Here is a 27,535-nt window from a genome sequence, read left to right on the forward strand (position 1 = left end):
CTCCCTGCGGTCTGGACCCCGCCGGCTTGGTCCGCGCCGGGAGTCTAGGGGGTGAGGGGCGCGACCCAGGGGGACAGCGAGGTCTGCCGCAGGCCAGAGGCCGGGGCTCTCTGGGAAAAAAGGCAGGCGCTTGCCCGCCCCTCTTTCTGGGAAGAGATGGGGAGGGGGGCTTCTCCTGGGAGACTCGGGGCGTCGAAATTCCTCGTTCCTCATCCTGCGGCCCCCGCACCCCTCCTCCTCCCCGCCACGTACCCTCTCCCCTCCCCAGCCATCTGTTCCACTCGGCAGCGCCGCGGCAAACACGGCTGCAGCTCGCTTCCGCCCCTGCCCAGCCCCCTCCCCAAGCTCCCCACCCCGGGAACGGGGAGGGAGGAGACACCCCTCCCCCAGGAGGCCGAGATCTCTGCCTGCATCTCCCACCCGGTCCCACGCCCCAGCTGGGCAGGGGCAGAGTCGAGACCCCCTCCTTCAGCCTCGAGGGTCAGTGGGGCAGGGGATAACGCTTGAAAGGATGTTCGGCGAAGGAGGGCAGAGCAAGCCAGGGTAGGGGTCTGGAGATCGAGACCCAGGAAAGGGCAGACTAGTGGGTAAGGGGTGTATGTGGAGGGGTGTCGAGGTTCCCTTCCTGGCTCGCCGCCGGCTCCCACCCTCCCACCCCGTCCCAGCCGCAGCCACGCAGCGCCGCCTGCTGGGCACATCGAGCACCCGGCGCACACGCCTTGCTTCCTCCGCCCGCCCCACTTCTGTTCATCGCTTCTGATCAACTTCCAACAGACTGTAGGGAAACTCAAGGTCTGGGACAGAGAGTGTAGTGAGACCAGGGTAAGGCCTCTGGGAGCCCGTCCAACCCGTTGGTGGCTGCTGTCCAGTTCTGGTTTCTATTTTGCGAAAAGGGCACAGTGTTGCAAGCCAGGAGTCTGGGCTCAGAGCAGCCATGTATCTGCTGTGCAACTTTTGTCAAGTGTCCAGACCCCTCTGGTCATCTATAAAATGGGTGGGTCAGTCTGTTTTATCAACTCCTAAAGACAGTTTAAGACAAAGGGAGGGCTTATTTGTAATACTGTCTTCCAGGGCTAAAATTTGGGGGTTCTCCAAGGGTTTTTTTGGTGTGTGTGTGGCGGGGGGGGGGGGGAAGATAAGGCTTTTGTGGTTACTCTCAGCCCTGAGAGGGCAGCAGAAAGTTGAGCTCAGAATCTTGGGACCTCCTTTCTGCCGCTGATTGCCTTGGCAGACCTGTGGTTAGGACTCAGCGGTTAGAATGCCCAGGTTCCAAGCTCAGCTCCACCACCTACCTACTAGCTGTGTGCCCTTGGGTCTCGCGCCTTAATCTGTCTGAGCTTTCCTCAATCTATGAAACAACCCGAAGACACCGACTTCTACAGTTAGGATGAAATGAGATACCTGTGTAGCTAGGACAGGCAGATCCTCAACAAATCTTAGTGGTCCCTCCCTGCCCCATCCCTCCATTCTGTGACTTTAAGGTTTATGTCCCAGGACAGAAAGAGATGTAGGAGTGGGATAAATAAGGTACAGCTTCCTGGAAGGTCCCTTGTCCTCAAAGACAGTGTCTTCCCTTGATGCAGGTAATTTTAAAGCCTCATTTATTGCTAAAAGTAAATATGAAAATAGCATAAAATGAAGCTCAAAATTTGCGTGAAGTTTTATGATAAAACACTATAAAGAATGTTACTTGTGACAGACCTCCCTCCAGGGATCCCTGGATAGGAAAGTTTGAGAGGCATTCCTTAGCATTCTCTCCAAAGCATCCTGCCCTTATCCCCTGTAAGGAGAAAGGCCAACCTCCCGGATGTACCCCAAACCCTGAGAAGTGGCGGGCAGGAGCAGAGGGCAGGATCTGGACTCCCTCCAGACACTAAGGGCAGGGTATGGTTGAGAACAGGGAGGTGAGCCAGACAGCCACAGGTGGACAGGCCGGCACTTCCGGTGTCCTACTTAACGCCCAGCTGAGCCTGGCTGAGGACGAGGGATGGGGTGTGGGAAGACACCCCCTTCCCCCAAGACACAGGCAGGTACACACCAGCCAGCCTCTCACTTCCCTTTTTATTTCCTCTAAGATCTGCAAGCAGCAGCAGCAGCAGGGAGGGAACCCACCCTCCAGCCTCGGGAAGGGGCTTACCGCCCACGCGGCAGCATTCAGGACACAGCCAGCACCTCAGGCCCCTCTCCTCTGAGGGGCAGGGATTTTCATACCCACATGCACACACACATGCCTGCACACTCTGGACACTGCACGGCTGAGATCTTAGGGGTCACCTGTTCACTGATCCTACAAGCCCCCAGGAGGCAGCAGCAGGCAGACCCCTAGGCCCAGAGAAAGGGCAGGGCTGCACCCTGGTCTCCTCCAATCCCAGGAGCAAGAAGGTCTGATCCTAGCACGGGGGACATCTTCAGTCAACGGAGCACTGCTCTGGGGATTTTTTTTTCCTTTTTATCAAGTCTCTACAAAAATAGAACTTCTCCTGGTATTTATAGGTCCCCGGCGCCTGGCTCTGTGCGGAGGTTACAAGTAGAAAAGCCACGAGGCATTCCCTTTGGCTGCTCAGGCCTTGACTGCCTGTCACCCAGGCCCCTCAGAGGCCTAGGCAGTCACCTCAGGGCTGCCAAGCACCTTCAGGGGGCCCTCCCAGTGGGTGACGTACTCCCGCTGGAGCCGGGTGCGATAGTAGAAGAGGTAGCAAGGTAGCAGGAATCCCAGCAGTGAGAACAGCAGGAGGCCCAGATTCACCTTTAGGGCAAAGAGAGAGAGAGAGAGAAAAGCGGGTCAAGTGGGTACCTGTTCACCCTCATGACCCTCAGGGATCCTCCTTAGCCTCCCACAGGGAGGAGAAGGCAGCCATTTTTAGTCCAGGTCCTGGGCCAGAATGACAGACAGAGCCAGTACTTGCTGCGTGCACTCACTCTCCACCAGCATCTCACTGAATGTTTGGCGGCCTTATAAAGGGTCAGAGCCTGGTTTGAACCCCAGCTAATGCTGGTGCCCAAATGATCTGGTGCCGTCTGGGCAGCCTGGGCTGGGAACCTCGACCTTTGAGGGCGTTGGCAATGGGATCCCATTGGGAGTGGTGCTCCCAGGCGGTTAACAGCACTGGGGTGCATCCTGGGATAGAAGGCCTGGGTCCGAGCCCACCTCCTGTGGGCCCGGATGCAGCGCACATCCCACCCTGCATTACTCACGGTGTGGCAAGTCACCCTAATTCGATGCACCTCCTTCTCTGGGCCATTGTGGCAACGTGCAGTACAAAACACACGGTGCGCTTGGCACCAGGTGAGCCCTTGGGAGGTGGCAGCTGTCATTTCGTCATCATTGTGGCGGGATCATTGCGGGGAGTGGGTGGGCCCTCGAGGCAGATATCAGCTTTAGGGAGGTGAGGTCAGTTCGATGTAAGGAAAAGCCTTTCCAACCAGACCCACAGCTGCCTCCTTGTACAGGACCGGCACCCCATCGCCGCGGGCGTTTGACTAAGAGGGTCTGGAGGAACCCCTTTCTAGGGGCTCTGGAGAGAAGATCCCTGCATCGGGTGGAACTGGACTGGATCAGGACTGGGTCACTGTACAAATCACCTGGGAGCTGCCTGGGCCCAGGCCGAGAGATGCTGATTCAGTAGGCTGGGGAATCTGTGGGCGGGTGTGATGGACAGCCAGCTTGGGGGCCCCCTGATTAGAGACCTCCAAGGTGCCTCCTGGCTGAGATAAGAGCGAGGGATCCCATCACATACAAGAGCCCCCATCCTCAACTCCTTGGGTGTACCCAGGAAGGGGGATCCTGTTGCCCCCATGCCACCCCCCCACCCCGACTTCTCACCCAGAAGGGCTCTCCTTTCAAGGGTCCCACCATGGCCATGAAAAGCGGCTGCTGGAGCAGGGCAAACACAGCACTGATGAGGGACTGCAGGCCCGTCAGTGTCCCGAAGTGGTTGGACGGGTACCTGTCAATGAGAGGAGGGAGGGCGCATCGTGAGGGTCGTGGTCCTCTCCAGCCCCACCCTTTGTCCCGTCCCTCCCTAGATATCACTCTTTGTTAGCCAGGCAGGGCAGAGCTTAAGAGTTCAGGTTCTCTGCACGTGCCCTGGCCTCGAGGGTGTAGGCTGTGACTTCACGGCTACTGAGCTGGGTTCTGACACCTACTGTCTGTGTGATAACAGCAAGTTACTCAACCTCTCTGAGCCTTACTTTCTTCCCTAAAAACAGGGACAGCACTAACCTCACTGGGCTGTTTGTTTATTCTTTTAACACATATTTATTGAGCTCCTGTGACGCCAGGTACTGTTCTAGGTGGATGGAGATACGGCAATGAACCTAACAGATACGGAGGTGGCATTCTGGCGACGGGTGGGGGCTGGGGGGCGGCACGCAGGTGGTCGTCACACAGCAAGCAAGAGAAATGCACCGTTGGGACTTCCCTGGCGGGCCAGTGGTTAGGGCTCTGTGCTTCAACTGCAGGGGGCACGGGTTCGATCCCTGATCTGGGAACTAAGATCCCACATGCCGGGTGTGGCCAAAAAAACAAAACAAAACAAAAACGCACAGTGTGTTAGAAAGTGGTAAGTGCTATGGAGAGAAGCTCAGCAGAGAGAGGGGGGTGAGGGTATCTAGGGGGTTGCGACTGTAGACAGGATGGCCCGCAGAGGCCACTGAGACAAGGACAGCTGGAGAAAGGCCTGGAGAAGGTGAGACGGCTGGGAGCCTTGTGGATATCTGGAGGAAGCACGTGCCAGGAAGACGGGACAGCAAGTCCAAGGGCCCTGAGGAGGGAACACACATAGGGTTTCTGTGGCATGAGGCAGCCATGTGGGAAAAGCAGGTGAGCGAGGTGGGGAGGTGAAGGAAGAGGTCCCTGGCCGGGCGGTGGGGGGGGGGGACCCTGTAGGGCCTTTTAAGCCATAATGAAGCCTTTGGCTTCTTCTCTACGTGAGATAAGACGGGCAGTTGTGGAGTGACGTGAAGAGACTTATGTCCTAACAGGTGTCTCCAGCTCCTGTGTTAAAAATACGGAGGGAAAGCAAGGGCGGACGCAGGGACGGTCAGGAGGCAGCGGCAGCGGCAATAATCCCAGCCAGGGGGTGGCACCGCTGGAGATGCTCGGAAGGGCTGGGTTTGGAGGCTGTGGAATGCGGAGCGGGCAGGCTCGCTGGTGGACTGGATGTGGGCTGTGAGGAATGAGGGCGTGGAAGCAAGGACGACTCCAAGGTCCGGCTGGGGCTGCCCTCTGAGGTCTGAATGAGGGCGTGGGGTCAGCATGTCACGCCATGCCCACGATGGAGTCATAAGCGCTCCAGGACCGTTACAGTTTTGTCACCGCTCTTTTACTCCATCACACACTGGGGAGACCCTCAGCCGTGGAAACCAGGAGAAAAAGGGAACAGGGAACAGGGCCGGGGGGTGGGGCAGGGGAGGGGGTTGTTCGACATGAAGCAGGGAAGTCAGGAGGCAAGCGAGACTGCCCTCTGGAGGTTTCGACAGGGCTGGCACGGGGAGAGAGGCCACTCCAGGGGCCGCTCCCGAGAGCAGACACAGGACCCAAGTGTCATGCAGCCAAGGACCTCAGCTGCCCCTAAGGGAAGACGTTCTGACAGTGGGGTTATCCCACAGTGCGGCAGGCTGCCTTTGAGGAAGGGAGCTCCCTGCCACTAGGAAGCCTGGGCAAGGGCAGCGAGGCAGGCAGCCTCCAGAGCCTCACCAGCCCCGACACAGCAGCAGCCCGGGGAGGCTGCGGAAGGGCGCGCTCAGGGGAGCCCGGGAGCCCAGCTGACTCACACTGCCGCGTAGAGGCCTCCACAGGCCGAGTGGTAGAAGCCTCGGACCATGGTGTGCAGGACAAAGGTCAAAAACTGAAACCAAAAAGAGAGCGGGGAGAGCTGAGAGCTGCGTGGACACAGGAGGGAGGGCGGCCTGCACGCGCCTGCCCCCTCCCAACCCAACCTCCTATAAACACTGCCTGGACGGCCCAGAAAACAGACCCAGAGGACGGGAGCCCTGCTTCCTGGAAAGCACCTGCCAGGTGACGCATGCCCGGGGCGGCACTCTGCAGGGCGGGGAGAGTGGGGAGGGTGGAAGGGACGGGAGCCCTGCTTCCTGGAAAGCACCTGCCGGGTGAAGCATGCCTGGGGCGGCACTCTGCAGGCGGGGAGAGCGGGGAGGGTGGAAGTCGGTACCTGGAGGTGTAAGCTGTCGATGAGGCACGTGATGCCGAAACCCACGAGCAGAAGGTTGGTCAGAGTGAAGGCGTTGATGGCATTGGTGAGCTTTTGGATCTTGCGGTAGCGTGGTCTGACGGACTTGGTGGCCACGCCGTCCCTGAGGAGAACAGGCCGTCACGGGCCGCTGCCCCGACCTCCTTGGCAGCCCTCCCCACCCCCTGGGTTCTCAGCCTGGTCCCTCCCCTTTCAGGGTAGCAGAAAAGGGAGAGAGTCATTCCTCCAGCCCTGTGTTTCTCAAAGCATGGCTCCCCCAGCATCATCCGGAGGTTTTCTTTAAAATGCAGATTCCAGGGCCTTGCCCCAAACATCAGAATCTCGGGTGGTGGGCCCTGGAATCTGCATTTGGAAAAACGATCTCCTATTTCATAAGCACATTGAAGTCTGAGAATCGAGGATGGGAAGGAAGGTGGAGAATGGGGAGCTCTCACACCATCTCTCATCAGAAGCCCCCCAACTAAAGTGTCCCTGCCCACCAGCCTAGACAAAAGTAGATGACACTCTAGGGACAGCCGCTTGGCCCCTGACTGCCCAGCAAGCCCCTCCCTGTAGCATAATCAAGGGCTCTGAGTCTGGCCCAAAGGAGAGGTCAGCAGGCTGAGACAGATGAAGACAGGCCGCCCCACTGGTCCAAGAGAAGGGCCCTGCTGATGGACCATGGCCGTCAGAACAGAGCGTAGAGGAGGAAGGCTGGGTACCAGGGCCAGGGTACCACTGGTGGGGAGGGAAGCCACATCCTTAGTGACTTCTCTCCTAGTCTCCCTCTCCCATCCTCTCAGGACAAACAGGACCGTTTGGATCAACACAAAAAGAACACAAGCAGTCAGAAGACCTTCGTGCGAGACCCAGTGGTGTGGGACTTCCCTGGTGGCGCAGTGGTTAAGAATCCGCCCGCCAATGCAGGGGACACGGGTTCGAGCCCTGGTCCGGGAGGATCCCACATGCTGTGGAGCATCTAAGCCCATGCGCCATAACTACTGAGCCTGCGCTCTAGAGCCCACGAGCCACAACTATTGAGCCCACATGCTGCAACTGCTGAAGCCCGCGCGCCTAGAGCCCGTGCTCCGCAACAAGAGAAGCCACCGCAATGAGAAGCCCGTGCACCAAGACGAAGAGTAGCCCCCGCTCTCCGCAACTAGAGAAAGCCCGCGCGCAGCAACGAAGACCCAATGCAGCCAAAAATAAATAAATAAATAAAATGTGGTGGGGAGAAAAAGACCCATTGGTGGTCTCCAGGCCACAGGACGGCCCCGATGACCCCCGCATCCTGCATTCACACCCTGGTACAGTCCCCTTCCACAAGGTTCCAGAGTTACTCTGTGTGCCTATAGAAGACAACCTCACTCATGTATGTCACTTCTGAGATGACGTCATGAAAGACCTTGTTGCTTCTGTCCTGGTGTCCCTCCCTCAGCTGTCTTGCTCTGGGGCCAGCCAGCTGCCGTGTCATGAGCAGACTATAGAGAGGCCCAGGTGGGGAGGAACCGAACCTCTCCAATGGGCGCACGAGTAAGCTTAGGAGTGACTGTCCAACCCGTCAGTACTTTAGATGACTGTGGCCCTGGCCAACAGCTTGACCACAGCCGTATGAGAGACCCTGCTATGGTCTGAATGTTTGTGTCCTCCACAAATTGTTATGTTGAAATCCTAATGCCCATGTGATGGTATTAAGAGATAGGGCCAGGAATTCCCTGGCGGTCCAGTGGTTAAGACTCCAAGCTTCCATTGCAGGGGGCCCGGGTTCGATCCCTGGTCAGGGAACTAAGATCCCACAAGCCGCGCAGCAGGGCCAAAAGAAAACAACAACAAAAATAGAGGTAGAGGTAGGGCCTCCGGGATTTGACTTGCGCCCTTATAAAGAGGCCCCACAGAGCTCCCTAGGTCCTATGTGAAGACACAACGAGAAGGCTTACACCCAGAAGAGGACCCTCTCCTCGCCATGCTGGCACCCCGATCTCAGACTTCCAGCCTCCAGAACTGTGAGAAATAAATTTCCATTGATTATAAGCTACCCTGTCTGTGGTATTTTGTTACACCAGTCTGAACAGACTCAGACAGACTCTGAGACAAAACCACGCAGCTAAGTCATCCCCAGAGTCCTGACTCTCAGAAACTATGAGATAATAAATGTTTGTTGTTTAAAGATGCCAAGTTTGGGGGTGATTTGTTATACAGCAATAGATGTCTAATACACCAACTCTATCTCTTTCTAACCGTAAGGCTTTAGAGCGTACCCTTTATAACAAAGGTTCTGGAACCTACTACTAAATGCTGTGTGATCTTGGGTAAGTTAGTCAACCTCTCTGTATCTCAGCTCCTCACCTGTGAAACGAGGATAATGATGTAGGTACCTACCTCCGGGAGCTGGTGCAGGACTCAATAGGACAATGCAAGTGCCTAGTGCACAGTCAGCATTTGACGTCAGCTCTACTTATTATCAAGCCAGCCAAGTCCCCTCTTAGTGTCAGTTTCCTCATCTGTAAAATGGGGATGTACCCCTTCTCTCCCAGGGCTCTTGGGAGAATGAAATAAGATGCTGGATGTGAAAGCACAAAGCTGTCACCACCCCTGGGCAGGTCACCTAGCAGTGGGGGTGTCCACGCAGTCCTTGATCCGCCAGTCCATGATGTAGCCAATGAAAGGGCAGGTGAGAAGGCACGACAGCTGCATGGCCCCAAAGACGGACGAGTAGAACTCAACTGGGCAGGGCAGGAAGAGAAGTGGGGTCAGGAGCTGACATGACAGATGCCAGCAGCCTAGTGGGCACTGTCACCCACGCCCAGCAGAGGAGAGAAAATGACAAAATCACCTTCTTTTCACCCCCACATTCTTAGATCCCCCAAACGCCCAGGGTGACAAGGGTGGGTCCAGGCTCCCCCGACAGCAGGCAGTGGCGGGGTGGGTGTGGGCAAGGACCCAAGCTTTTGTCCCCCTACCTGTCTCCGTCACCCTTTGTTTCAGGTCGTCCGTCTCTGTTGGGAGTGGAGGGGGAAAGCCAGGGTGAGAGGAGCTCAGCCAGGGTGACCCCCTGCCCTCCAGCCCCCGGGGGGCTCGGCTGCACCTCACCATGCTCCTGGCCGCCAGTCACGATGTACTCCAGCATCTTGTTCATCGCGGCCATGTAGAAAATGATCCGCAGCTGGGTCATGCCCATGGTGAGGAGGCTCCACAGGAAGATGGGGGAGCAGAGGCTCTTGCGCAAGGGCACAGACTCTGGGGAGACAGCAGGAGGCACCCCTGAGCCCCAGACCTTCCACTTGCCTCTGCGTGTCCCAGCGGGTGCGGTTCTAGCAGAGGCTCTGACGCTATGACTTCGGCGAGGGATCAGTTTCTTCAAAAACGAGGGTTCAGCTTTACTGGCCTCCGAGTTCTTGCCCAGCTCTATCACTATCTCACTAGAGCATTTTCTTTTCTTTTTTGGCCACGCTGCATGGCTTGTGGGACCTTAGCTCCCCAGCCAGGAATCGAACCCAGGCCCTCAGCAGTGAAAGTGTGGAGTCCTAACCATGGGACCACCAGGGAATTCCCTCACTAAAACATTTTCAGGGGACCTCCAGGTGTGCACCGTAGGCTCGGCGTGGTAATAATAACTCGACCTACTACTTATTAAGCACTTGCTGTGTGTTGCACACTTGACAGGTATTATCCCATGTAATCAAATTGTACAACAACCCTATCTGCAGCACATTCTACAGACGGGGAGACTGCAGCTCAGAACGCACAATGACTTGCCCGAGCTCATGGGGCTGGAAGGTGGGATGCAGGTGGGATGGACTCAGCTCACGCCTGTTAACAACTCTGCCATGGGAGGATCGGCAGTGGGGATCAGACTCATAACTTCACAGCATTTTCAGTTTGCAAAGAGCTTCCACGTCCCTGTCTTCATTCAATCCTCACAACTAACTTCCCTGTGAGGTGGGTGTTCTTACTGCTAGTTTAAGAGACAGGGAAGGGCTTCCCTGGTGGCGCAGTGGTGGAGAGTCTGCCTGCCGATGCAGGGGACACGGGTTCGTGCCCCGTTCCGGGGGGAATCCCACGTGCCGCGGAGCGGCTGGGCCCGTGAGCCATGGCCGCTGAGCCTGCGCGTCCGGAGCCTGTGCTCCGCAACGGGAGAGGCCAGAACAGTGAGAGGCCCGCGTACCGCAAAAAAAAAAAAGAGACAGGGAAAGTGAGAGCAGGGTTAAGTGATCTACCCAAGCCACATGGCCTGCAATTGGGAAGCAGGACTCAAACCCCCATCTCCTGACGCCCAGGCCCATCGTCCTTCCACTAGTCACAGAGCTGTCACCTTGCAAAGTGGCCCAGGCTGAAGGCAGGTGCAGCTCCTCCTGTAGCCAGCAGGAGGCGCCAAGCAACCAGGTGTCAGAGGACCTAGACTGGAGGCTGGCTCACCTACAGTATCTGATGCAAGAGACTTGAAGGTTGCAGGGAGCCCTGAGGAAACCAGCCCTCCCACAGGCCTGGACACCCTGCCTCATTCTGGAAGCTGCCCCTCCCTCATCCCAGAAATCCCACAGAGTACCCCTGAATCTGAGCTTCCCAGAGTTCCCTGGGACTTTGATTTGCCCCCATTCTAGAAACAGGGAGCAGGCCCACCTCTATGAGGGGGTGTGGTGAGAACTGAAGAGGAGAGGATGAGCACCTGGGCATGAGCTCGCTATGCACAAGGACCTACCCTCTCCATCCCCCACGGCCGGCACCTTGACCAGACACTCACTCTCAGCAGACTTTTCTGAGATGTCACGAACGTCCTGGGACGAGATGAAGATGTCTGCCCCCTCCTCCAGGCTGGGGGCCTTCTGGCTCAGCCGCTGGCCCACAGTGGTCACATAGGTGTAGAAGCGGTCACCTGTCACCTTGTGATCCAGGGCCAGCCCTCTGAGCTTGATCTTCTCCCTGCCAGTAGCCAGGCCACAGCACGTGGGAACCAGCCACACAGAGCCCCCCTTCAACAGCCTGCCTCTAGGGGGTGCCAAGCCCCCCTTTAACCAGCACTGACGGGCCCACTGACAAGCTCCCAAGGGCAGGGCTTGTGTCTGTGTGTCTCAGAGCCCGGCCCAGGGCCCAGCTCAGCACACGCTGAGTGAAGGATGGATGTGCCGTTTTCCACTCGGGCTGTAGCCACGGAGGCAGCATTGAGAACCCAAACTCCGGGGTGGGGAGGCGGAGGGAGGGATAAACTAGGAGGTCAGGATTAACATATACACACTACTATATACGAAACAGATAACCAACAAGGACCCACTGTGTAATACGGGGAGCTCTACTCAATATTTATAATAACCTATAAGGGAAAAGAATCTGAAAAAGTGTACCTATATATATATATATGAATCACTTTGCTGTACACCTGAAACTAACACAACATTATAAATCAACTATGCTTCAATAAATAAAAAAAAAAGAACTCAGACTGGAGTTCTGATTCCAGCCTTAGATTCCCCCCTCCCCCCTTCAGTGGTACGACCTTAGGAAGGTCACTTTGTTCCCTGTGCCTTTGCTATGAATGGAGTTAATAACACAACCCACGTCACAGAGCTGACTGAGAATGAGCACTGGGCACAGTGCCTGGCCCACAGGAGATGCTCCATCAGTATCAGCTATTTGACTGGCACCCTAGGTGCCTGGTTGTGGGGCATCACTCCAGCCCCCTGGGGAACTGACTGGGGGGGTAGGTAAAGTTGGCATTCAGGTTGCCCCACAAAGGGTGGGATTTCATTCCTCTGTTCCCCCCCTTTCTGGGTCCCCGTAGCACATGGCACTATTGCAACGGTCCCTCCTACTCTGATCCCATCCTCCAAACCTGGACAGAAGAAGACAGTCCCCACGTTTTGGCCACCTGCTTTATGCCTGATCTACTCAGAACACCTGCAGGTGGGTGGGATCAGGCCCACGGTTCAGATGAGAAAGCGGAACTTGGAAAGCTCAGATGATCGGCAAATCTTGGTTGCTCTGAGTCCACAGGTGCTTCTGTCCATCACACCACCACACCCCAGCCTCCAGATCTGCAGCGGGGAGTCACCCTCCCACCCCACACACCCCGGTCACTCACTTGTAGTTGACTTCCTCCGGCGAGGGAAAGGCTTCACTCGGCCAGTTGAAGGCACAGTTCAGAAAGATGAGGCAGGCCAGGCTTGACCAGGTAAACATGATGGTCATGAAGGACACGCCGGCATCATAGATCAGCTGTCGGGGGAGGGGACGGGCCATGGAGGAGGCTGCCCAGCCCCAGGCCCGCGTCCTCCAGCTGGAGGTAGAACCCAGGCCCCAGAGACCTTAGAGAAGGTCTCTTCTACCCCATTCCTTGTACCCAATTTGCAGACAAAGAAACCAAGACCAGAAGTTAAGAGTTGGATCTAGAAGCCCCACCATCCTCTTCCTTTCTCACCCCAGCCCCCCTCAAGAGGTGTGAAATAGTTCGCACACGGTGCCGAAGGGGACGGCCACAAGCTCAAAATGTCTTTGAAATCTCAATTATTATCTTAAAAAGACACACCAGTGTTGCCTTTGACTCCATACACGTTTGTTTTCACATGAAAGTCATTTCATTTTATGTACGAGAGAGGACGATGAAAGCGCCTAACCGTGTTTTTCCTGCCCCTTCTGGGCACCCTCCCTGGGGGAAAGACAAACCCAGTCTGAGAAGCCTTATCTCACCTTGCACAGGTGTGACAACTGAAAGGGGAGGGGCGTGTGCAAGCACTCTGCCCACAGCCTCCCAACCCCGGGACAAGCAGGTTCTCTATCAATTGGGATTCTGTGCCAACGTTGCAACTGCTCTAGAGAGGAAGCCAGGTATGTAGAAATGTCCTGCCTGCCACCCTCTGCCTGGGATGGCTGCTGTCTCCCCTCCACCCAGGCTCCAAGCTCCAGTGCTGCCTGGGAAAACTGCTCCTCCTGGGCCGCAGGCTTTGGGGCTCTTTCTTCCCCGGGAGCAGGACAGAACTTCAAAGGGCCACACCCGCCAAGATCTGGTTCCTCAAATCCCACTGCCTTAGTCAAGGGAACGGGGACCCCCAGCTCCAGGCCTGCTCCTACCTGAACAATTGTTGGTCACCCCCATCAGTGTGCTCTCCACCTCCTCTGGCGACAGATGCTGAGCGAGTGCCTTCTAAACCAATAAATTAACTGCCCAAGGCAGAATCTGAGGGGCATGGTGCGGCCCAGCTGGAAGGGTACTTTGATATCAGAGGGAGGAAAGAGGCCCCAAACTTGCCCAGAGCTAGAACTCAGGCCTTCCGGCTCTAGGTCCACCAGGCTGACCTGTCTAGGAGCTGGCCAGGCCTGAACTAGCTTGGTGACCTTGGACCCAAGTCATCCAGCTTCTTCAGGGCTGGGGAAGGAGACATGGCCTGAAAGGTGGGCTGAGGCCAAAGAGGCTAGGGCCTTGAAGGCATGTGAAGGGGTTGGACCTGATTCTGTAGGCGAAGCAGAGTGGGTGGATGAGCTAGTCCTCCAACTAAGGTCATTCTGGAAGTCACGTGAATGGCAGCTTAGAGAGGGAAAAGCTTGGAGGCAGGGAGATCAGCTGAGAAAGCACTGGCCCAGGAGCGAGGATGAAGGCCTGGACAGAGCAGCAGAGAAGTCAGACCCACTGGTCCACAGCAGCACCTGGGCTCTTCCCATGATGCTGCAGTGCTTTGCCCTGCCGTGGTGGGAACTGACCTCCGCCTGGCAGGAAGTAGGTCACTAGATATCCTATGTGCCCAGCCCCACCCAGGTCTTGCGTCAAGGCAGAAGGAAGGCCAAGCGACCTCACTGCCCACCAGCTGCCCACTCCCCAGGCAGCTCCGTACCTTGATTCCCGGGTACGTGATGGCAGAAGAGGCATAGGAGCCGATCATGAGGGCCATGAAAGTGGAGCGCAGGTTCCCAAACATGTTGGGCAGCTGAGAGAGGAGAGCAGTGTCAGTGAGCAGGGAGACCCTGACACCTGCCCAGGGCTCCCCTTTCTCCGCCCGAGCAAGCTTGGAAGCTTCTAGCCCAGTAGTCCTCAACGTGAGCTCCAGGAACACCAGCCCCAGAGTCGCAACAGAAAAGTTCTAAGGCAAAATCAGGGTCGGAAACTGGGCTGTGCTCCCCTCCCACACAAAGAAGTGCTCACAAAGAGAAGTTCTGTTTAACCCCATGGTTTCCCAAGTTACTTTTTTTTTTTTTGCGGTATGTGGGCCTCTCACTGCTGCGGCCTCTCCCGTTGCGGAGCACAGGCTCCGGACGCGCAGGCCCAGCGGCCGTGGCTCACGGGCCCAGCCGCTCCGTGGCATGTGGGATCTTCCCGGACCGGGGCACGAACCCATGTCCCCTGCATCGGCAGGCGGACTCTCAACCACTGCGCCACCAGGGAAGCCCCCAAGTTACTTATATATGGAACCCCTTAATCATGACTCGCCTCTTAATAACCCATGGGTTAGGTGTTTAAGAAACACTAACCTACAGCAACTCCTTTGACAGATGAGAACACTGAGGCCTGGAGCAGGAAAGGAACATACTCAAGCTCACAGAGCACGTTACTGACTTTCTCCCCTGTCCTGGCCATCCGAGTTCTATCCCAGAACCCAAGACTGTGACCATGGCTGGCTCTGTAACAGGATGGTGCCCCTTAACCTTCTCGGTGGCCCCAGAGGCCCCCAGTCCATGGTTTCTACTGAGCCAGGACAAGTAACAGGATGGCTAGGGAGGTGAGGGTGGGAGTAGGGGGGAAACAGGTCCAGGCCAGGTGTCCAGAAGAGGAGGCTCTCACCCACAGGGCAGACCCAGAATTCCTACCAGTAGAGAACTGACCGTGTGTTCTACTCACTGGCCTGAGCCGGGCCCTCAGGGGAGGGAAAAGCAAAGTCACCCAGCCCTTTGTGTGCTCCCACCTCTCCCTCCTCCCCCCAGTCCACAGATCCCACGGCTGGAAGCGTCTTAGATGCCATGCAAAGCTAAAACCCTCTCCACAGAGGGAAGAACGGGGCTCCAGAAGGGGATCACAAATAGCTCTGGAGGGGAAGGCGAATAAACACAGAGAACTGACCCATCAACCTCGAAGCGGCTATGAAAAACAGCTGCGGCCGCCCTGACCCCCTGGCACCCTGTCTGTGCGAGGCGGGCTGCAAGGACGCCATGGAGAAGCGCTAGGGCCGGGGGAGCGGCGGGGGCCTTGGCGCCCCTCACTACCCCCCGCCAGGGTCCGAGAGCGCTGTCTCCGCCCAGCACGGCCCAGGCCGGCCTGGCTGGACCGGCAGGGCGCTGGCCGTCCCGGCTCGGATCTGTCCTGGCCCTGGCCCGCGAGCACCTAGGCCCGGGGGCGGCACAGGAGCCGGGGGCGGGACCGGAGCCGGGTCCTGTCATTGGTTGGAGATTACGGTGGCGGAGCAGGGGGCGGGCTGCGGGCGGAGAGCCCCCTAGGCCCCAGGGCAGGGTTCAAGGTTAGGCCCCGGAGGGCAGGGGAGAGAAAGGCTTTAGGGCCTTGAGCCAGGGTGCGCAGCGTGGAGAAGGGGCTGCGGAGGGAGGCGGGGATGAAGCGATCCGCTTCCTTAGAAAGTTGTGAAATGTCCTGGGCTGGAATTAAAGGCAGTTGCTGGGCGAGGTGAAATTCAGCCAAAAAACACCCAGTTTGGCGGTCAGGCGGCCCTCCTCTGAGATAAACAGCCCGAGGCTGGGCGGCCAGGAACCCCTCCTCCCACCACACACGCTGAAGCCTTTAACCCTTCTGCACACTCACTCGCATACACACTTAGAGTAACACATGTAAGAGGTCAGGCCAAGTGAAAAAGCCCTTTTGTAGGTCAAGCACAGTCAAGTGTCGGCAGTATTACATGGTTCAACCTAACACACTCACAAATACAGCTACCTACCCATGGACAGCACCACATATACACGTGGCAAACAAACACACGCCCACTGTCTCAAGCTGCCCACCGCCCTTACTTTCGCATTACCCAGTTTTAGTCTTTCCAGCACTTACGACTAGGGATATCATTTATTAGTTTATTTGTTTTTAGGGTTGTCTGTTCCCCCAATTCCTGAATATAAGTTCCAGAAAGGTGAAGAAGTCAGTTCTTTCTGTGCTGTGGCCCCAGGACAGAGTTCAACAGATGTATGGGCTTGGGACACACACACACACACACACACACACACACACACACACACACACGTGCATTTGATCTGCGTCCACAGGCCCTTCTCCCACCCTCACCGTCACTCACTCCTGGGTGACCTGCTGCCGAGTTGGGACCTGTCATACTCACTGTGAGTGAAGAGAATGTTAGGCAGATGCCACCAAAACCATTCAGGGACAGGGACAGGAATATCAACGGAGACAGAACTGGGAAGTGGAGAGGGATGAATGAGGCACTGGGGAGCTGTGGGAGGCTAAAGGCAGGAGCTGGGGTAACACCCACCTTCATCCCACCCATTCTTTTCCTGTGGGGACGCGAGAGGCCAGACATCTCACCTTTGGTGTCCCAAGAGGCCAGGGCCATGAGGGTGCAGGATGCAGCGAAGCAGGCGCTGTGGAGATGCAGGGGAAGGGGGAGGGGCTGAACACTCTGTGCCTCCCCTCCCCCTGCCGCACCAGTCCTGCCCTGCAGCTCCCCAAAGCCCCTTCCAGTTCCCCACAGCCCAGCCACCTCACCTGCCAATCAGCCGCATGGGCCGGGGCCCGAAGCGGTCCATGAGGATCCCCAGCGGCAGGGTGGTGGCGCTGAGCACGAAGGAGCCGATGGTGAAGCCCAGGTTGAGCATCTCTTCCTGCTGGTTACAGCTCAGCCACGGGTGCTGCTCATCCTGGCTGGTGTTGGTGGTGTTCACAGCTGAGGAGGGGAAGGGAAAGGCAGCACGTGACCGCGGGAGCAGCTGGGCACAGGACAGAGGCCTGGGATCGGGGGTCCTGCACTCAAGTCGCATGCCTCTGCTTGGCTGCTAACTGGTGACTTTGGAATTATGCCTCCTCTGGTGGGGAAGGGGCTCCATAAGCGGCAGCAATCAGTGTCTGACCCAGGGGGAGTCATACACCCAACCTGAGGCCTCAACTAGCTCACATGGAATCACGGACATCGAAGTATTTACCAAACTGAAATATTCACTCAGTGTCCAGGCTTAAGGGGTTGAGGATCTCCAATAGGATCCAATAGGAAGCACCCTCGAATCCAGGACAACATCAGTGGGTGATGCTCAAATGATGTAACAAGAATTCCCTTAAAACTTAGAGGACGCTTCCCCATACATGACGTTCTGATAAAATAAGAGCTACTGTTTGTTGAGCATTTAACTGTGTGCTAGGCACGTTCTCAGCGGTCACTGTATTAACTCACGACAGCCCCAGGAGTCAGCTAATAAAGTGTCCCCACTCTCCAGGTAATGAAACTGAGGCGCAGAATTAGGACCACGGCACTGCCCTCCGGTGCTCCTCTGCAAGTCCCCCTCTGAGAAGACGCGTCCTCCAGGTGAAAGGCCAACTTGGAGTTGTGTCAAGTTAATGAAAAAGGCTGGCGGCGTGGGAAGGAGGCGGGTTTCATTTCACCCCATGCTCGGTGAGTCACGAGGTGGTGGCTCCCCTGCCTCCTACTTGTTACTTAGGCATCACTGCCAAGGGCAAAGTCAGGGTGCACCTGGAAGGTGGACAGACCAGGGTCTGAATTCCCACCACCATCCCTACTAGCTGTGCAACCTTGGACAAGTAACTTCCTCTCTTTGAGATTCAGGCCCCTTGCCTGTAAAAAGGAGCAGAGAATGCCTAACCCAGGCTCCTTAGGAGATTCAGTTGGAGAAGGGTCCTGGCCCAGAGAGGGTGTCCTGAAACAACTGATGAAGGGGTAGATGATGGCCCCCTGGGGGAGCCACGGTGTGGCGAGCCTCTTCTCTAGGTGCCGGGGAACTCACGGTGAGTAAGACAGGAAGCTCTCAGCTCTCCTGGGGCTTGTATTAGATAATAAACAAGGAAACAAATGGACACGGATATAGAGTCACAGGTGCTATGAAGAGAACAAAACAGGAAGATGTGATAGTGCTGAATGCTGGAAAGGGGAAGTATCTGCCCTCCGTGGTGACAGCAACCCCTGACTTCAGGTATCCAAAGGGCATGCAGACGGCAGAAAGCTGACATAAGGAAGAAGAGAATGAATTCTTTTCAAAGCATGAGTGCTGGCCAACCAGAGGAGAAAGCCCCTTGGGCAATGGGGTGCTCAGGTACCTGAAAGAAGGGGTTAGGGGTTTAAAGCACACAGCCTCTGGGGTTCAGGCTAGCCCCCCCCCCAATTTAGTGATCTTCATCGTCACTGTTCATTTCTCCACCAGGTTTGTCTGCACCTGTTCATTCAATCTACATACACTTAAGCGACATCTACTGTACGACAGGCACTGTGTCGGGACAGTGGGTAAAGCAGGAAGAAGCGCAATGCTAATTTAGACCGGAGGCTACAAACAGGTGACCAGCAATGAACCCCACCCATATTTTGCTTGGCTTGCAAATTTTAATTGGGTGCCAGTTTAAAATCAGGAGTTATCACCCAAAAATCCAGAAGTCTGGCTTCTCTTTAGTAAGTCAGAAGATCTGGCCATCGCTGGAGCCGAGGAGAGACCACTGCTTTCCACCAGGGCTTGCCCTCTCTAAGTCACCCACGTCCTCACCTCTTCATGAGCTCTCAGACATCTGCCATCTTCTATCTGCCCTGATTGGCCCTATTATTATTAGGTTTTCTATTGAAGTATATTTGACATGTAATATATTAGTTTCATGTGTACAACATAGTAATTTGATGTTTGTATACATTACAAAATGATCACGACAGTAGGTCTAGTTACCCACCAGATGTACTATTACTGACTGTATTCTCATATTGGACATTACCACCCAATTGTTATTAACTGCCCGGCCCCTGTTGGCATCTGAGTTTGCAGCCCCTGAATTAGACACGGTCCCTGCTCCTCAGTCTTTCACAATCAAACGACACTTTCCCTCACTAGCCCTCAACTAATTAATATCTACTTTGTGCCACGCTTTTCCATATAGTATATCATTTAATCTTCACAACCCTATGAAGTGAGTGTAATGATCCCCATTTTATAGACGATGAAGCCCCAAGAAGCAAGGTACGTCACAGTTACACAACTTCTTACAGGCAGGCCTAGATTCACACTCAAGACCCCCTCCAAAGCCAACACTTCCCCGTTCCCCCAATGGGCCCCTCTATCCTGAACAGGGCAGCTCTGTAAGTTTTCAAAGCCTGCGCTAGTGCTGGTGAGGAAATGTGTTCTTCTATTGGTGGAGAACTCCAGCCTGACCTTGGCGAATAACCCAAGGTCAATTAATGCATTCACTTCTCTGGTTTAAATTGATCAGCCTCTTGTGAGTTTGACTAATAAGAGCTAGTTCCTAAGGCCTGATGACTCTGAGTGGTTGGATAAAGCCAGACTTCTTTTTTTTTTGCAATGTACTTTTTTTTTTTTGCGGTATGCGGGCCTCTCACTGTTGTGGCCTCTCCCCTTGCGGAGCACAGGCTCCGGATGCGCAGGCTCAGCGGCCATGGCTCACGCGCCCAGCCGCTCCGCAGCATGTGGGATCTTCCCGGACCAGGGCACGAACCCGTGTCCCCTGCATCGGCAGGCGGACTCTCAACCACTGTGCCACCAGGGAAGCCCTGTACTTTTTATTTTTTATTAATTTTTATTGGAGTATAGTTGATTTACAATGTTGTGTTAGTTTTTGCTGTACAGCAAAGTGAATCAGTTATACATATACATATATCCACTGTTTTTTAGATTCTTTTCCCATATAGGTCATTACAGAGTATTGAGTAGAGTTCCCTGTGCTATACAGTAGGTCCTTATTAGTTACCTATTTTATTTTTTAATATTAATCATGTTTTTAATATTATGTTGAAATAATAATGTTTTGATATGTTGGATTAAATATGGTTTGAAAAATTATTACAACTGATTTTAATTACTTTTATTGTATTTACTTTTTCATATTTCTTCCCTTGTTTGTTTTTTGAGTCTATTTCCTTTTCTCCCCCTAAATTGAAAGAAAGAGTTAATATCAATAGCTCTTGCTACTTTTGTTTTCTTTTGCATTTAAAAAAATTTTTTTATTGGAGTATAGTTGATTTACAATGTCACATTAGTCCTTATTAGTTAAACTATATTTTATATATAGTAGTGTGTGTATGTCGATCCAAATTTCCCGATTTATCCCTCCCCCTCCCTTTCCCCCTTGGTAACCATAAGTTTGTTTTCTTCATCTGTGACTCTATTTCTGTTTTGTAAATAAGTTCATTTGTACCTTTTTATAGATGAAGCCAGACTTCTGAACCAAGAGGGAAGCCAAGCCAGCATGCAAAGACCTCTGTCCATGTCCATTACAACAGGAGAGGTCTCTGACACCTAACCTCTCCCATTTTATAGACAGGTGAAGCATGGGGTGCAACAGGGAAAACATACGCAGTAAGTTAGTGATGGAGGTGGGCTTAGAAGCGGGAGAAAATAGCGTTTCTCAAAGTGTGGTACGCACAGCATGTGCGCACTCAAGATGGGTTTAGAGGTACAGATGACCCTTGAACCTCAGGGGGTTAGGGGCCTCAACCCTTCCCCCGTGCTTTGGAAAATCCGCCTGTAATTTAGTCAGCCCTCCCTTTGTGGGGTCCCTCCGTATCTGCGTTTCTGCAGCTGCAGATTCAACCAGCCACGGAGCGTGTAGTCTTGTACTATTTACTGTTGGAAAAAATCCTAAGCAGTTCAAACCCGTGTTCAAGGGTCAACTGTACAGGTAATGGTTTTTGATGTTTCATAGTTATTAGTTATTTGAATGTGTATCAGACACACATATACATATATGTATGTATTAGAAATATATACGTATGATGTATGTGCGTATGTGTGTCTGAGTAACATCAAACTCAAGGTTCCAAGAGTATTACACATTTTTTTTAAACAGGATCTTTAGTTTAATTTAATTTAATTAATTAGTTAATTATTTTTTGGCCACACCGCACAGCTTTCAGGATCTTAGTTCCCCGACTAGGGAATGAACCCTCACCCCCTGCAGTGGAAGCGCAGAGTCCTAACCACTGGACCGCCAGGGAAGTCCCAAGAATATTACACTTTAAAATGAGGCTTTTTATTTTTTAAAAAGTGGATTGATTTAAAAGGAAGTATTAAGTAAATAATAGTACCTATGGCACACAGAAATGGTAAAATCATGAAGGTGAACTGCAAATGACTAGGTCTAGGAAACACGGGAGAGAGGATCATGGTTAAGCATTCTTCGTGTCCAAATTCTGGCTCCACTAGCTGTGCTGCTGAAACTCAGAGGCTCTGCTATCCCATCTGTGAAATGGGGATAGTGACTGCAGCCATGTAAAAGGTGGGCTCTCAGGACTGCTGCACACACACAGTACTCACAAAATGATCCCAGGTCTCTGAGCCCTTCCTCACCATCCCCCACCCTTGCCCCATCATTCATTCTCCTGCAGCTGACATAGCCACATTCACCACAACACCCGCAGAACTGGGCTCTGGCTACTTGTCTTGTCTGTGACGGGGCTCCCCCAGGGGAACTCTTAATCCTAAGGCCTCGGAGAAAGGTTCTGGGGCTGAATACTCACTCGGCTCCTTATTTATTAGCTGTGTGACCTTGGGGAAATTACTTAGCGTCTCTGAGCTTCAGCTTTCCCTTCTATAAAAGGAGTTGTTGTGAGGACTAAAGATCTAACTAGCAAATAGTCAATGCTTGATGAACTTTAGCTACTGTTTTATTATTTTGGCACTTATGCTGGATATGCAGTTGTGTGTGAGAAGCTCAATTGCCCCTGCCTACTTCTGAGAAACAGTCCTCTTTAGCTGTGATGCCCCAACAGGTGGGTCAACCATCTACCCCAGGGTGTACCTCAAAAGAGGGAGAGCAGAAACCTGAGAAGACAGAGGGTGTGGCCAGGGAACCCCAAAGGCAACACTAATGAGCACCTCAGTAATGAACTTGGGACTTCCCTGGTGGTCCAGCAGTTAAGATGCCACGCTTCCATTGTACGGGGCACAGGTTCAATCCCTGGTCATACAAAAATGAACTCCAAATGGATCAAAGGTTTAAATATAAGAGCTTAAACCTTAAAACTCTTAGAAGAAAACACAGGCGTAAATCTTTGTGACCTTAGATTAGGCAATGGTTTCTTAAACATGACACCAAAACACAAACGGCAAAAGAAAAGACAGCTTGGACTTCATCAATATTAAAAACTTTTATGCTCCAGACCTAGAAAACAAACTTACGGTTACCAAAGGGTAAAGGAGGGGAGGGATAAATTAGGAGTTTAAGATTAGCAGATACAAACTACTATAGATAAAACAGATAAACAACAGGGACCTACTGTATAGCACAGGGTACTATATTCAATATCCTGCAATGAACTATAATGGAAAAGAATATGAAAAAGAATATGTACATATATGTGTGTGTACATATATATACATATATATATATGAATCACTTTTCTGCACACCAGAAACTAACACATTGTAAATCAACTATACTTCAATTTTTAAAAAATAATCCAAAAAAAGAAAGAAACTTTTGTGCTCCAAAGGACACCATGAAGAATATGAAAAGAAACCCACGGTGGGAGAAAAATGTTGCAAAAACTATATCTGATAAGGGACTCGTATCTACAATACAAAGAACTCTTACAACTCAATAATAAAAATAACCCAATTTAAAAATGGGCAAAGGGGGCTTCCCTGGTGGCGCAGTGGTTGAGAGTCCGCCTGCCGATGCAGGGGACACGGGTTCGTGCCCCGGTCTGGGAAGATCCCACATGCCGCGGAGCGGCTGGGCCCGTGAGCCATGGCCGCTGAGCCTACGCGTCTGGAGCCTGTGCTCCGCAACGGGAGAGGCCACAACAGTGAGAGGCCCGCGTACCGCAAAAAAAAAAAAAAAAAAAAAAAAATGGGCAAAGGATCTGAATAGATATTTCTCCAAGGAAGAAATACCAATGGCCAATAAATACATGAAAAAGCTGCTCACCATCATTAGCCACTAGGGAAATGCAAATCAAAGCCACAAAAATGTAACACTTTATGTCCACGAGAAGGGCCGTAATAAAAAAGATAAACAATAACAAGTGTTGTCTAGACTGTGGAGAAACTGGAACCCTCCTACACTGCTGGTGGGAATGTAAAATGGCCCAGCCACTTTGGAAAACAGTCTAGCAGTTCCTCAAAATGTTAAACATAGACTTACCCTCTGGCCCAGCAATTCCATATGGAAGGAAAGCATATGTCCACACAGAACTTGAACATGAGTGTTCACAGGAGCATTACTCATAATAGCCAAAAAGTGGAAACAACCCACATGTCTATCAACTGTTGAGTGGATAAATAAAATGTGGTAGCAAAGGACTTGGAAAGGAACCAAGGCTTGATACGTTTGCCAACATGAATGAACCTTTAAAACATCATGCTAAGTGACAAAAAGCCAGTTATAAAAGATCACCTATTATAAGATGCCATTTATATGAAATGTTCAGAATAGGCAAATCTATTTTTGTCATGGGCAAACCTGTAACAGAAAGTAGAGGATTGGTTGCCTAGTGCTTGAGGGTAAAAGAACAGGTTGGGGGAGAGGTACTGCTAGTGCGACTTTTGGGGTAGAGAAAATGTCCTAAAATTGGTTGTGGTGATGGTGGTACAACTCTGAATAAACTAAAAACCATTAACTTGTATACTTTAAATGGGTGAATTGTAACATATGTGACTTGTATCTTAATCTAGCTCTTATCCATATTTTTAAAAAGGTGGAAGGGTGGGCAGCAAAAGGGAAGGAGCTTTGGGGATGATGGAAATATTCTAAATATTGACTGTGGTGACGGTTCCTGAGGTGTGTAAATTTGTCAAACCTCCTCAAAATGTGTGATGTAAGTTAATCTTCAATAAAGTTGATTAAAAAAACAGGTGGGGCTGCCCTGGTGGCGCAGTGGTTGAGAGTCCGCCTGCCGATGCAGGGGACACGGGTTCGTGCCCTGGTCTGGGGAGGATCCCACATGCCGCGGAGCGGCTGGGCCCGTGAGCCGTGGCCGCTGAGCCTGCGCGTCCGGTCCCAGACACTAGGAAGGGCGACTCCTTGCCTCCAGGCACCTGAAGACGGCAGGGATGTGGTTACTGCTCCCAAGGATTGTTAGAATTCTCACTCCTGCATCCACAGCCCCCGATTCAAAGCCAAGGTGACCAAAGTGGAAAACAGGGACCGTCCACAAGTGGGGGCCTGGAGGAAATGAGGCCATTAACTTTGTACAAATGGTTCCTTGAAAACCTGGGGGCTCAAGTGGCCTGGAAAAGGAGAAGCACACTGCCTCCCCCTCCCTTTACAATCAAATCCAGCTTGCAGGCTCTCCTTTGCCTCACTCAGCCTTACAATAGAAAGAAATCCCTCACCCAGCTAGTAGCTGCTGCACTTCTGGGAGTCGCCACCTTGCTCGAGACCTGAGGCTGCAAAGGGATCAGTCCCAGGATCTGGACGCCCGCAGGACACCTGGCGTTCAGTGAAAACTGGATTCGAAGAATGAGGTAGAGTGGGTCATTCTCTAGAGGAAGTTTGAAGAGGTCAAGAAGTGGGGCCGCCCAGTCCCCTGCGGAGCGCTCGGTCTTGAGCAGCCCGCCTTTCTGTCTCCTTTGCCGGCGACCACCTTCCCCCTCTGCTGCCCCTCCCGAGCCCCACCGGCCCCTTCTCGGGCATACCTGAACACATGCTGGAATAGAAGCCCTCGTTCTTGAGCATGATCAGCAGGGAGCTCCAGCCCAGGAGCACCGCGGAAAAGAAGAGGTTCTCCAGCACGGCCGTGCACGCCATCCACCAGCGCCTCCGGTACGCCTCCTCCAGCGTGGGGGCCATACTGGTCGCGAGCCTGCCCAGGAGCAGAGCACTGAGCGAAGGGCCCAGAGGACCGAGAGAAGCATCCTGTATCATGATGGCTCCCGAGACCCCTCGAGCCAGCCCGCGAGGGGGCCTTCACGGAGGCCCCATAGAGCCCTGGGCTTCCCAGCGGGTGCCGCCGAGCTGGCTCTGGGCGCACTGGCAGCGCCAGGGGCGCACGAGGCGCTGGGCTCCCGCCGTGTCGCTATCAGAGACAAGGAAGGTCCTGTCTGTGCGCAACAGCTTCTTGGCGCGCTGCCGGGCTCTTCCACCCTGGCCAAGGCACGCAGAGCCCTGCTCCCGGGGACCAATCCCGCACTTCCCCAAGTCCCCAAAGGTCAGCAAGGGTCAGGGCGCGCTCTGAAGCAACCGCTGGCCAGTATCCGGCCTCCCGCTCCAGGAAGGACCCCCAGAAGCAAGCAGGGGGAGGAAGGGGAAGTCTGATGTTAGCTCAAGGACACCCTCCCCTCTTCCTGTTGCCCCTATAAGACCACTCCTCTTCTCTGGGGCCGGGCTTCAACAAGCCCTCCCCCTTTCCGCACTAGGCGACCCAAGTCCCTACAGTCTCTCGGTCTAAGCCGACAGCTGCCACGTGGAAGGAGACCCAGGCAGGCCCTCCAGCGCCGCCGGCGCCACCCACTCACACGGGCACCCAGCTGCGAGCCGGGGAACATGCCCGCCCTCTCTCGCCCGGGGAGGGGGCTCGGGCACCCGCAGGAAGTCCGACGGCCGCTGACTTTATAAGAGCAGTGGCGGCGGAGGGGCTGGCGGGAGGGTGGGTTTACCGGAGAGAGAAGGAGCCCGAGCACCCACCCCCACCCCCTCCGCCTAGGCCACGGCCGCCGCCGCGGGAGGAGACGGGGCGCGGGCGGCGCGGGGGCGTAGAGCGGCCGGTGAGACCGAGAAAAGCAGGGAGGAGAGGGACAGGAAAGGCAAGAGAGAAAGGGCGCGAGGGAGCGGAGCAAAGCACGAATGCCTTCGCCGGAGGGCCTCAGTACTCTCATCTGTGAAATGGGGCTTTGCATTTAGGAGTTGCGGCAGGTCCGTTCGAACTCCGACAAGAGTGTTTCTCTAAACGGAGGCAGTGCGGCAAGAGAGGGCGCCGAGGGGCCAGACCAAAGGGGAAGGAGGGACGCGCTTGGAGAGGCGGGACCCACGGGCTCAGGTAGCGGGTCTTTCTTGGGGAGCCTGGAAGTGTCGGTGGGAGCCAGCCGAGTGACTCTCAGAGAACGTTCAGCCCGGGACCCGGACCCCAGCCGCACCCGCTGCTCACCTCTGATCCGGGGCAAACGCGCCTCCTGTAGCCGCCGACCGGTCGGGGAGCGGCGCGTGCACAATTTCGGCGTCCGGCGTCCGGCGGGCCCAGCTCGGAACCGCAGCGGCGCCCGGGGCTTCTCTGCGCGCCGGGTCTGGGCGGCCTCGGAGATTCTGCCGGACCGCCTGGTGTTCTCACCGCCTCGGTCCCATCGGAAGAAGTCGGGGAACGGGAACCCGGCGGGCGCCACCAATCCGCGAAATGAGGCTAGGACGAAGTGGATCGACGGAGTGAACAGTTGTAGTTACAACCGGCCGGGGCTGCACCCCGAGGTAGGGGCGGGGGCTCCCTTCCCTAACCCTCCCCCTAGGTCGAGTTTCACGGGCACGTGACTCGTCCTCTGGTCCCCAGATACTCTCCCCGGCACACGCCCCTGCACCTAAAATGTCCACCCTTACTCCCTCCCCCTCCCCTCCCCCTCGGCCCCCCAGACAGAATCGGGGCAGCGCCCTCTGTATCCTTGGTCAAAACAAAGAACAACTCAGCTGGAGCCGACTGACCGCGATGCAGGGCAGCCTTGGGTGGGGTTTTGAACTGTGCACTTGGGAGTAGAGTTTTCCGAGAGGCAGAATGACCCGGGTTTCTTTGTGGAATTAGATCGAGGTCTGAGAGTGGACTTGAAAACTGGCCTGGGTTATCCTGAGCAAGTTGCTTAACCTCTCTGAGCCTCGGTTCTCATAACAATAGTACCTACCTTACAGCAGTACCCACAATAGTACTGCCGAGAGGTGGGGGCTGGAATTGGGGGTTGTGAGGCAGGTAAAGTGCTCATCACAGCGCTTGGCACAAAGTAAGCATAATAAATGTTCACTGTTGTTGTTACTACTGTCATTATTATTATTTTAGAAGATGTGGTGATGGGATGCTTCCAGCCACTTACTGATTCCTGGTAAATCTCTCAACCTCCCAGAGCCTCAGTTTCCTCATCTGTAAAATAGAGGGTGAACTGTGGTGTGGATTAATGGGATGAGGTCAAGGGCAAATAAATACAGATGTGAGTTTATTAGTGTGTTGAGAGTGATATTCGTGATACTCACAAAGCTCTGTGGGCATGTGAGCAACTGCCCAGGAAGTTCCAGACCCCAGACAGGAGGGGCTCTCTGAACGGCTGAGCCACCTAGC

At 54.1% G+C, this 27,535-nt stretch overlaps 1 protein-coding gene across 3 annotated transcripts; it reads right to left on the minus strand.

Annotated features, from left to right (window-relative positions):
* Positions 1-1,700: 1,700 nt before the first annotated feature.
* Positions 1,701-26,635, minus strand: SLC43A1 (solute carrier family 43 member 1). Of its 3 annotated transcripts, XM_082659254.1 has the most exons (15): positions 26,372-26,635; positions 24,924-25,090; positions 16,834-17,011; positions 16,654-16,709; positions 16,448-16,524; positions 14,012-14,104; positions 12,268-12,401; positions 10,933-11,111; positions 9,282-9,428; positions 9,152-9,187; positions 8,797-8,914; positions 6,174-6,315; positions 5,776-5,849; positions 3,824-3,947; positions 1,701-2,746 (listed from the first exon to the last, which is right to left on the minus strand). In XM_082659254.1, exons 2-15 carry the CDS (start codon positions 25,075-25,077, stop codon positions 2,600-2,602), a joined length of 1,659 nt encoding a protein of 552 aa, XP_082515380.1. In that variant the 5' UTR covers positions 25,078-25,090; positions 26,372-26,635; the 3' UTR covers positions 1,701-2,599. The 3 variants fall into 3 exon arrangements, with proteins under 3 accessions (XP_082515380.1, XP_082515379.1, XP_082515381.1); XM_082659253.1 differs by lacking the exon at positions 26,372-26,635 and having other exon boundaries at positions 24,924-25,179; XM_082659255.1 differs by lacking the exons at positions 5,776-5,849; positions 26,372-26,635 and having other exon boundaries at positions 24,924-25,183.
* Positions 26,636-27,535: the final 900 nt, after the last annotated feature.

Source organism: Grampus griseus (assembly GCF_964374135.1).
Source record: "Grampus griseus genome assembly, chromosome: 8".
Lineage (NCBI taxonomy): Eukaryota > Metazoa > Chordata > Mammalia > Artiodactyla > Delphinidae > Grampus > Grampus griseus.